General features: G+C 36.3%; 1 protein-coding gene across 4 annotated transcripts in view; it reads left to right on the top strand.

Annotated features, from left to right (window-relative positions):
- The window catches only part of KIAA1958 (KIAA1958 ortholog), a 154,301-nt gene that overhangs the window by 113,726 nt on the left and 28,356 nt on the right, over nucleotides 1–12,219 (top strand). Inside the window, exon 3 of one of the 4 annotated variants that reach the window (XM_032306948.1) lies at nucleotides 4,178–4,261. The exons of 1 other annotated variant lie outside the window; for it this stretch is intronic. In XM_032306948.1, coding sequence (XP_032162839.1) covers nucleotides 4,178–4,261 — 84 coding nt within the window. Of the gene's footprint in view, nucleotides 1–4,177; nucleotides 8,305–12,219 lie in introns of those variants that run through there. 2 more of the 4 variants (XM_032306946.1, XM_032306945.1) reach the window with 2 other exon arrangements.

Raw genomic sequence — 12,219 nt, 5'->3', positions numbered from 1 at the left:
GAGTATTCAAATGGCCAGTAAACAGATAAAGAGGTGTTCGACTTTTTTAGTCATCAGGGAAATGAAAATTAAAACTACAGTGCAGTACCACCCCACACCCAGCAGTATGGCTTAAAAAAAAAAAAAACAAGAAAGAAAGAAAAGAGACTACTTAGTGTTGCTGAAGATATGGAGCAAACTGAACTCTCACATACTCTTGTTTCTGAAAGTAAATTGGTATAAGCACTTTGGAAAATTGTTTGTCAGTATCTCTCAAAGCTACTGAAACCTATGATTTCCTCTGGCCCAATAATTCCACTTCCAGGTTAACAGCCAGCATGATCATTTCATAGAATGTTCATAACAATTTCATTGGAAATAGCCCCAAAGTGAAAGCTACACAAATGCCTGATAGAATGGATACATAAATTGTTATATAGTCACACAGTGGAATGTTACAAAATAATGAGGGTAAATGATCACAGCTACAAAACAAAATGGATGAAACTCACAAGCATAATGTTTAAATGAAGAAGCCAGGCACAAGAGAGTCATCCTCTTAGATTCCATTGATGTTAGTTATACTAATAGACCAGACAATTGTGTTATGTTTCATCGGGATAGCTGTTACTCTTGACTGGGGATAATAACTGGGAGAAGGGGACATGAGAGAGACTCTGGGCATGCTAAGTGGTGTTCTTTTTCTTGATCTGGTTCCTGGATTCAACTTGTGAAATTAATTACATGCACTTAATGACTGGTCTACTTTATTGTATATTTGTTTTACCTAATAAAAAGTTTTTAAAAGGAAGTGGATCAGAAGTTTGTCTAAGACTAGAGATAAAAGCAAGGTAAATGTAACAGTTTTACATTTTATTATCAATCTTCCCTGGTCTTCTTTGATTGTGTAATTAGCTGAAAAATTATTACTTGACCTTAAAGCCATTTACTTCCACCTATTCATGGAAAATGAATGAGGGTTTCTCTACTCTCCTACCTCCTTTTGTGGCACATTCCAGGGTCTTAGGAAAAGACTTTTTCAGTTTTATTTTTCTGAGGATATTGAAGCAGTGCTAATATGTTGGTCAGCTCTAAGTGTTAGCATACTCTCCAAATGTGAATGGAAGAGATGCATATGTGAGAGAACAGGCTGCCTTACCCAGGAGATTTGCAGATGAATGACTCCAGACACTTCCATAGTCTTCTTCACCAGTTCCTCTTACAGTATACATCCTAAGGCTGGGTAATGATGTCCAACAGACTTAAACTCTTTTATCCACATACCCCTCAAAAGAACTTTAGGAAAAAAATAATAACCACTCCCTGATACTTAAATGGACACCCAAAGGTGTTCAACAGTTTATTTTTGTAAAAAGGAAGTAGAAAATATTGAATATTTTATAAAGATGAAGTATATGATACTTTATAAAGTGAAGATGAGGATTGACTGTAAGTAGAATTAATATTTCATGTATTTGATAATAGTTATTAAGGATCTTATGAACAAAAGCGTGCTGAATCTGAAAGAACGGAATAGTTTTAAGCCTGTATCTTGAACATCCTGATAGTCCTGCAGAATATTCTATTTCTAATGGAAAAAACCAACTTTACTAACCTATAACTCCCTCAGAAACTCTAAATTCACCCTCATTCAGGCCCAAATACCCTCCTTCTGAAGGCAGATTTCACCTATATCAGAAGATGTATAAGAACAAAGAAGGACAAGACATGCTGTGAATTTAATCACTGATTTATAAATTTTCTTTGCCTCCTCAAAGTCTTTTACACCCCAGAGTATGTCCTGTAGTAGATTTGGGATGGTAGCACATGCAAACTCAATCTTCATCTCAGACAAATAAGTTTTAGAAAAGATTCTATGTGAACCTTGAGAAATTAGAAGTTTTTTCCCTAAAGTTTTCTATGAATGTTTATTTCTTAGAAAGTCTTTGAAATTTGAAGTCCGCTGTGGTGGATATTTAAACAATTAGCCAAAATGAACACATGTTCTGGCCCCCTTGGATTTACATGTAAATAGCCAAGGAAGCCAACCTGGTAAAAGGTTGCATGCATAGTGTGCCTTCCATCTTTTTGATGGAAAGATACACATCTTTACTGTTGATACATAAACAATTTTAACAGGAAGAAAATGGCGTAATAGAATGCAGCATAAAATATACTTTTATATATTGAATTTTAATATATAATCTTTCAAAAATATGCCCATAAAAATATCTAATTAGCTAGTTTAGTAAATTTTAGTTCATTTCATTTTATAAGGTTATGAGGATTTGGGAAATTATACATTAGAGCTCTCATTTAAAAATAACATTCTCATTCATAAATGTGTGTAGTAATACAAAAGCTAGTGTCTTTTATGAATAAAATTCCATTACAAATTTTATTTTTATAATTATATGTGGTTATCACAAAGACTTCCACTGAGCAACTTTATAAATTAAAATTTTCTTAAGATAATCAGGATAAACAAAATATTTTACCTTATACTATAGAATCTGAAATTACATTTTTATGTTGTTTTAAATTAAGCTTTATGCTTGCCTCTCAATAATTGGATAACCCAGTTTTCTATTGGTGTACTTTCATTTTTAGAATTTCTCTTTCTGAATCACACCCATGTCTGACATGACAGTGGTGAATTTCGACAAAACATCTTTATTGTTAATGTTAAAGAGTCCAAACTTGGGACGCCTGGGTGGCTCAGTTGGTTAAGCAGCTGCCTTCGGCTCAGGTCATGATCCCAGCATCCTGGGATCGAGTCCCACATCAGGCTCCTTGCTCCGCAGGGAGCCTGCTTCTCCCTCTGACTCTGCCTTCCACTCTGTCTGCCTGTGCTCGCTCTCACTCTCTCTCTCTCACAAATAAATAAATAAAATCTTAAAAAAAAAAAAAAGAGTCCAAACTTAAATTATGTACTACTAAAAGGGAAACCATTTAAATGATATCATTGAACTTAAAAAAAAAAAAAAAACTGAGTAAAAATAAAGAGTAGGGTTTCCTTCATAAAAGGCATAAGCACTAGAACTTTGTTTCTCAAAGAAGTTTCTCTCAAACCTCTTCCTGAGCATGGATTTCTGCCACAGAGGAATCTCATACTGATGAGCATCCTAAGTAATTCACAAGTACACTGAAGTGTGAGAATTGCTAGTCCAGAGCAACATTACTTAACTGTGCATAATCCATGATGGAAAGAGGCAACCCTAGTCCTTGGTGGAAGAGTGTAAATAATAAATTAGCAACATAAAATTATTTGTCCAAGAGATATACCCCTTTCCTTACATCTGAATTATTGTAGCCTGATTCAAGTTTCACTGTCCTGTCTTTACACTATGAAGTTTTATCCTCATTGCTTTACAAAATATCAGATATTTTTATTGCTTATTACAAACTGCCTGCAATTCATAGAGTATTTATAAACTGTATTTACCTAAATTGCCATAGAGTGTTGAATAAACTACTATAAATAATTTGTATTTACTAATTTTTATTTTATTTTAAAGATTTTATTTATTTATTTGACAGACAGAGTTCACAAGTAGGCAGAGAGGCAGGCAGAGAGGGAGGGGGAAGCAGGCTCCCTGCTGAGCAGAGAGCCCAATACAGGGCTTGATCCCAGGACCCTGGGATCATGACCTGAGCCGAAGGCAGAGGCTTCAACCTACTGAGCCACCCAGGCACCCCTATTTACTAACTTTTAAATAGAGATCTCTAGTGATGTGCTAAATAACAAATTTGAATATTTTAGTTCAGTAAAATAGAACCAGTAAAACCTCTGATTCCACAAATGAAGTGATTCGAAATGAGGTTGTCAGCTTGGGGCCCAAGCACACTGCAGTAGGGTGAATAGCACATTTCTGTCTCACATTCCTCCTATAAAGCAAAGGCTGGCTCTGATCTCACTCTTCCCACAAACCTTCATGCACAAAACTTGTGTGTCAGTGACACGACAAGTTCATTTTGATTGTAATGGGCCATATTCTTGTCTAGTACATCATTTGTGAAACTCAAGTTGGCTATTATAATGCAGCAGGTTTGTAAATAACATTTATGAGTGATCTCTATGAAATGGATTCCTTCTTTCCCTTTTCATTATAAGAGGAAACTTTATTGCAGAGTAGAAAGTGCATTGTCTGAACTCATCAACACCCTCTCTATCCCTCCCCTCCCCAATTTGTTGCAGACCAGGATGAAAGAGCAGCTGAGCTCAGCAGGGAGCAGAATGAGAAAACCATCCGGAGCACGCAGACCGCGCTCCGCAATTTCCGAGAGTTCCTCATCTCCAAGTATCCTTCTGAAACAAGAGAGATTTATGTCATCCCTTGCAAGGAATTGGATGCCTACCTGGCCTCTTTCTTTGTGGATGCCAGGCAGAAGGATGGGTCCGAATATGAACCCAACAGCTTGGCCAATTACCAGTGTGGACTTGAACGGTACCTAAAAGAACATAGGTATGGCTACAGTATCACCAGGGATAAGGAATTCAAGCGTTCCCAAGAGGCCCTGAAACAGAAGCAGATTGAACTCCGCTGCAAAGGAAAAGGAAATAAGCCACACAAGTCCATGAAGCTCACCTTTGCTGATGAGCTCATTCTGCGGAAAAGGGGACTACTAAGCCGCTATAATCCTGAGGGTCTTCTCAACCTTGTCTGGCTCAACAACACGAAAGCTTTTGGGCACTGCACAGGCTTCCATGGATCTACCTTGAAGTGGGGTGATATCCGGCTCCGGGTAACAGAAACAGGGCTGGAGTACTTGGAGTGGATGGGTCAAGACACTGGTGACCTGAATGCCAAAACCAAGAGAGGGGGGACAGACTCTCGTGTGTATGCCACCCAGCATGCTCCACAGACCTGCCCCGTACAGGACTATAAGGAGTATGCCCAGCGCCGGCCTCCTGCCATGCGCTACGAGGATGCTCCTTTCTACCTGTCCATCAAACCAGTCGTGAACTTGGCAGCTCTGCATTGGTACAACTGCCAAGCCCTTGGGAAGAACAAGCTGGCTAAGATGGTGAAGACCATGTGTGAGAAGGGTAACATCCCTGGCAGAAAAACCAACTTCAGTGTGTATCAGAGCTGTAGCACCTTGTCCGAGGCCCAGAGCAACCAGCTGGTGCTCATCTGTAACAATCTGAGCCAGCAGGCTGCCCAGTCGGTGGCTGGGCACTCCAACAGTGGCAATTTCATCGTCTCTGCTTCCTATGACTCTTCCTCAGACACTGCTTGACCAGGTGGCTTGAGCAAGACCCCAGTTTGGTTACTGTGTCCAGAGAAACTGTGATTATACACTGCTTCTCATTCCCTTTCCTCTGCCCTCAGTATTAACTTTATAAAAATATAAATATATAATATATTTTTCTTTTTACAAATAAGCCAATGGAGATAGTTTAGTATTGCTCACATAGTATTTATAGGCTTAACACAAATGTACTTGTGGGTGATTAATTGTAATTGCTGTTACAGACGACAAAAGCATAGTGGTTCTCAGGCAACACAAAGTAGAGAAGGAATTCCGTTTTTAAAGAACTGTCAGAAAAGTAACTGAAAGATATCCTAGATACTTGTGTCCTCAACTCCTGCTTTCCTTCCCACCCCACCTCTCATTTTAGTAAAGTTAATAAATGGCTTTATTTTTTTAATTTTTAAAATTTTATACTAATCAGGAGACAATATTAACTCTTCTGCTTACATATAACTGTATCCAGTCACATCAAGAATATGAAAGTGTTGTTAAAAGCTCAACAAATTATCTACATACTTTTTTTAGCTGAATTAGAATTTTAGCTCCTGTGCCTCATTTTTTGTAATGTCTGAAAATATAGATGTTTAGCTAGCATCTTTTCTTTTGGGGGCAATAAAGCTGCCATTCTTTTTGGAAGATACATAATTTTTAAATAATATGCAAAGTCCAATATTGTGGCAAAAAAGACTGTTAATAGCTCATTTTTACTGTTGTGCTTGAACTTGGATAGAATGTTTTTTGTTCCCTAAGAAGTCAGTTAAAATGAGGTGTGATTTTCAGATTTACAAAACTACCAAAGCTTTGAAAATGTTCCCAAGCGTTAGATTGTATATCAAACATAAAGAGAAGGTAGAGAATGAGAGTCTTATTAAAAATCCAGAAGCACTAGTCAAGACAACAAAAGAGCCCTACTCTTCAAAGCTCAGATCCCCTGAATTATTTATTTATGAGCATTAAACTTCAGTCTCTTTTCCCTAGGAGATTACTTGACTCTGTAGTTGAGATCAAAAGAATATTGACACTCATTTTGGGTAACAACATTTTGTTACCAGATTTAGATAAATTCAAAGCATTCTTGAAAATGTGCAGAGTTTCTTCTATAGTAAATATAAATTTATCTGTGATACCCTGCAATTATTATAATAATAATTTTGGTTAAACAACCCTTTGTGGTGGTTTCTCCAAGGTCTTTCTTTTCATGTCTTGAAGCCTGTAGTATATTTTTAGTTAAGATCCTTCAATAACAACATAAGTTTAGACACTAGGATGATGATGAAGTTGAGCTAGGTTCCTGTCCTGTATAATCATTAACACATAAAAAACCCAAGTCTTAATCGCTTTACTGGATTCTATTGGGAAGTATTTGTTCTTCAAGGCAAACTCATATTCACATTAGCAGGAGGGTAGGTGTTATTTTATGTATTAATTTATCATGGACTAGGACAGATTTCATTTTTATTTGCTTTGTTAAATTATCATATTAGCTGAGCTTTCCCATGGCTAGGCAGCGTTTTCCAACACTAAGTCATAAACACATAAAGATCCATTCCTCTTACACTGTGACCTCTCCTTTGGCTCTAGAGTAGAAACTCTGCTGTGGACTTTGTGTGGTGGAATCCACTTTACTTTGCAACTTTTCCTCCAGAGGGAGGCATCCAGAAACAAGAAGAGAGGGTTGGAGATATTTTGCTTTATTGTTTTACACTAACAATGATGATACCCACCATTTTTTGAGATGGTGTGTTTACCAGCACTGTGCGAAGTGACTTACTACATGCATTATTTAGATAATAGTTACTAACTATATGAAAATTAGAAAATTCAGATAAGCATAAGAAAACAAAATATATACTCCTGAATCTGCTGGCCAAAATAACCACTGTTAATATTTTGGTAATATTTCTTTAGACATTTCAATACATATATATTTATTTCTATATATATTATCTTTAATCCTTTCAATCCTTGAAAGGGTTAGTTATCTCCATTTTATGTTGAGATCAAGAGAAATCAGTTAGCTTATAGTTAAGGAAATGGTAAACTGTCATCTGACTGCGAAGTTTTTTCTGTTTATCTTCCTTCTTTCCAGCTCCTAGTCAGTTTCCAGTGTTTTGAGCCAGAAACGGGGACACGGTGTCTTCCCATCTCTCAAGACTATCTGATTAAAAGGAATGCTTGAGTGATCTTTCATGATGGCACACTGTGCTCCCTAATGTCCCCTCTTCTCTTCATTTTGAACCACAAGGCCTCTTTCTCTCAAGTTCTCTTTACAAAACTTTCCTTAATCTATGCCTGGTTTGTAAGTGCACAGGACAGCCTACTGTAAAAGAATTCTTTTTCTAAAAAACAAGGTTGTTTTTAATGGGTTACCTCTCATGTTTAAATTTTTTTTTTCGGTGAAACATTTAAAATGTGATTTTGTATTTTATTTTTGCACTGACACATACTTTAAAAATTCTTAATATGTTTCTGAGAGCAAAGTAAGTTTTAGTATGGAAGAAGGGCAGTCAGTATGTACTGAGAAAGCTGACCTGGGAGACTTTGCATCCCTCCGAGTGTTGATTGAGGTACTACTAAAACCAAAGTCTCTCTTATTTCATCTTATCGCATTTTCATTCAGAAAAACACAGTTAAATTGAGAATGTGAGTTACTTTTTATTTATTTAATTTTGCTTTGATAACTCAAACCAAATAGGAACATTGTGATCTAGATTTAGAAAAATTTTCTGAAGAATGGCTTGGTAGAAGTTTAGCTGAACTATATATCTCTTTGGGTTAACAAAATAACAAAAAATTATCAGCAACTACCTCTAAATATTGTGTTTTTATATAAACAATACTGAAAACATGCTACTGCCAGATGCCATTTTTGTTATTTTAGCTTAAAAAAAGTTAATGTTCATACTGTGGCAGTGATACATGCCAAATATTGTACATGTTCTTTAGTGAAAATTCAGCAGTCCAGCGGGTATTTACTACAACTGAATGTGCTGCCTTCCCAGGCAATCCTGTGGTTCATACAATAACAATAAAACCATATTTACAAAGTTTACACTTTTAGGTCAGTGTAAGGTCATGTAAAAAAGAGACAGTGCCCCTCATATGACTCTGGAAGTTTTGCGCTGTCCACAACAAAAAATGTCAAACCCATCAATCAGCATTTAGGGGATATACCTGCAAAATTCAGTCTTTGTTCTATGTGAGTGACTGGCTGTTGAAAACCATGAATGGTAGCAATTTTTCTCTAAAAAACCATAATGTCTGAAAAAATTAGAGCTATTCAGGATGTTTATCCAACAGAGCTTATTCTTAAAGTTCCAGTTCTTATCATGGGTTGTAGGGGTGGTCTGAATATGATTTATAATATGCCCTCTACTTAAAATACTTGTTATTTTTTAGATATTTTTCCCTGCATTAAATTTTTCCTGTGTTAATTCACTTTTCCCTATGTTAAGTTACTTCCTGATGCGCAAAGGAACAGCCTGAAATTTTTCTAGGGTAGATCAAGTCTCTTTGGTTTTTCAGTTGGGTCATTGTTAACTGAAACTTCCATCACATTTATCTGTCCAGGTCATATGGCTTAGCTTTTAGATGTCATGAAATCAAATGACTTCACTGAGATGAGAATTTATAGTCCTATCAACAAGTACTTGAACATCTATTGTCTAGACACTGGGAAGGGTACAAAGATGTGTAAAATAGCCCCTGCCCTCAAAGAGTTTATAAAAGATCCTGTAATAAAAGTGTCATTTCATTTTTTTGAGAGCTCACCAAAAAGTCTGCCAATACTGTTTTGCATCATTTCCCAAACTTTGTACTCTTGCAGTTTGTTTATTATTCAGCCATTGAAAATGTTGGTTTGCTGTGGAATACCTAATACTGCTTTGAGTATTTTGAGGAGAATCTTCTTTAGAGCCTGTTTTAAAATCAGCATGAAGGCAAAGCCATTCCTGCACCGTCCATTGTGTTCACATAGGTGCACACATGGATAAGAAGGTGTAGATTGTCCTCAATGACTGTCATTTACTGGGTCCTTAAAATGCACCAGAGTACTAAGTGCTTCTGTAAGTTGTTTCACTAACTCTCACACTTACCCTGAGGGCATGATTATTTCTCCTTTATAGATGAGGAAATCCAGAGGAGTCTAATGTGTTGCCCATATCACAGCTAATACATAAGAGCGTCAGGATATGAAACCCGATCCAGATACTATGAAGTCTGTCCTTTTCTGCTGTAGCTGCTTGTTCACAAAGTGATTTCCTTGGCTTTTGTAGACTCTGAAGTGATAAATTATAAATGAAATCCCTGGTGTAATAAAATCATCAATATTCATTGTCTCCAGATTGACTGTGAGCAGTGCCATCACCTGACATGTTTGTTAGTACAGCATTGTTTAGGCTTCATTATTTTAGTTACTTTGAGATGGAACATTCAGCACTTTGTTTTCCCCTGGCCATGTGTAGAGAGCAAAAGTTTATCTCACTTTTTAAAGGACGTTTAGCTTTGTCTTGGAGATGAGTGTGTGCAGAAGTAATTATACTTTTAAAAGTGATTGTCATTTGTTTTTATAAATCAGACAGGGGAAGGGGGAGTTCTAGGCAGAGGGAATCTCTCTCTTAAGCCGAAGAGCCAATACTGCTATCTTAGACGATATTGATTGCCAGTTTTCAGTCAATAGGAAGATCAAAGGGAGTTTGATCTTGACTGCAGATTTGGTGCCAGCAAATTAACAATATTTAATATAGGAATTTGTTGTTAATATTTTGGTTTTTTTTTTAATCTGTTGAGATTGTTTCTGGGGTACCTGTCTGGCTCAGAGCATGTGACTTGATCTCAGGGTCATGAGTTCAAGCCCCACATTGGGCATAGAGCCTCCTAAATAGATGAATGAATGAATGAATGAGTGAATGAATGAATGAATGAATAAAGATATTTTTTAACAGGAAGTTTTTGAGGAAAAATACTATCCTTACGATTCTCAGAATTAGAGAGACCGGAAACTGTTCAGATTTTCTTTATTTGACTATCTCCACAGTTCAATATATTAGAGACAAACACTTCTGATTTTAATCAGGCTTCTTGTGACTGGATTTCTTTATCTACAGGAAAGGAGTATTTTGATCTATATTTCTCTGGTCAAAATATAGCTGCAATATTTAACATCTATAAGTAAAAACTCAACTATGTGATAAAGGAAATAAATTTCCAAGCCTAGAGGAGAAGTCAAGGGGAGTGTGTGATCATTTGTTGCAGTAAGCTAATTTTTTAAGTGGTTCCTTTATGAAAAAAAAAAAAGGTTATAAACACTAAAGAATTAAGTTTTCTATCAATTAGTTTAATAGATTTTTTTTTTTTTTGTCAAATGGATTTCCTTTATATCAGATCTTGGCATATTACCATATACAAGTACAGAGAGAGCGGTGCTTATTAGGAAACACACCATTGTCGAAGGCATCCTCAGTTCTGTTTTGTTTTACCCTTAAGGCATAGCATTCAGCATTGCTTCTCCTCCTCACTGGATCTAGCTGAGATGAAATGAATGTATAGCTTTTCATAAGACAAAGTAATGAAGCTGGGATGATTTTAAGAGATCCTTGCTATAGAATATAACTGGGACACAAATATACTGCATATATCATCCTTTAGTGATTGGTGTATTCCTAATTATACAAAAACAGAAAAGGGGATGATACTGGAAAACTGCCAACAACTCTGATTTCACTTCTAATTAGAGAAAAGAAAGATAATCAGAATTTCTCATGCTTCATCCTATCTGTAAATTGATCATTTGGGCCTGCCAAAGCTGAAGGAAAACACCTGATTTGGTATTAAAGATTGCATTACTTTTTAAAGACAGCATTTTAACACATTTAAATTGAGTTGTTACGTAAACTATGACTTTGTTGAATTACACTCAGTATTAATTCAGTACTAATTTGATCAGAATATTAATTAGGTCATAATATTAATGTACACCATCATCTTTGCTGAATTACAATATAAAGGATGACCTGGAAAGGATCCAAGAGATCCTCTAGCCCAGTGCTGTTGAGTGCTTTGAAGAACAGGAGTCACCATGTCCTTTTAAGGGTAGGGAGCAAGGAGTTAAGAGTTTGCAAAGGGAATCCTCAAATGATGATTAATTCTCATGTTCCCTATGCCCCTACCTTCCTACTTTGAAACTCACCCGACTGAATGAGCTACTACCTCTGGGACACATCCTCCACGTGGAGGCTGGAAAAAAGATTGAAAACATCTGCTCTAACCTACCCCTCTTTTTTATAGAAGAGAGAAACAGCCCCAGAGACATTAATGAGTGCCCAGGTGTACACACCTTGTGAGAGTCAGAACTGGAACTAGAACCCAGGCACCCTGACTTCTAGTTCACAGAAAAGAGTTGAGGGTGGTAAGACAACCCTACATTTCCCCTGAGTAGGAAAGGGTATCTTTTCTTGTTTTCAAAATTGTAATAGTTTTTTAAGCCCTCAGTCAAGCTGCCAGTTTCCAAGTAGGCTATTTTTGCATGTGAATTCTCACTTTTCATTTTATACAGTTACAGCTTGATTTTAGCAACTTTTTCTTTTTGAAATTTGATGGAATAATCTCTAAACGTAAATTTTCTTTTTTTAATGAACATCTCTCCACTTACCCCATTCATATATAGTTTTCATTTACAGAGGGGAAAACTACAGTTTTCAAGTGTATGATTTCCAGTTATAGATTATGAACTGCTTAATCTATAACTTGCTTAGTGTGGTAATCATTTGTATATCCAGCTACATAGTATTTATATCACTAGTTTTGAATGCAGTCTATAATACCCTCTTTAACTCTATGGAAAGGTTAAAATATCATCTCAAAGGTTAGGGACATATATTCAATCCAAAGGATCGAACTTCTATCAACATAATTAGAATATTTCTGAAGTGAATTTAGTTGCAGGGAGGAAAAATGGGAACTAATGGAAGACCTATAGCAGGA

This window comes from Mustela erminea, chromosome 12, assembly GCF_009829155.1.
Source record: "Mustela erminea isolate mMusErm1 chromosome 12, mMusErm1.Pri, whole genome shotgun sequence".
In the NCBI taxonomy this organism is placed as follows: Eukaryota; Metazoa; Chordata; class Mammalia; order Carnivora; family Mustelidae; genus Mustela; species Mustela erminea.
This window is presented reverse-complemented; position numbering and strand designations above follow the sequence as displayed.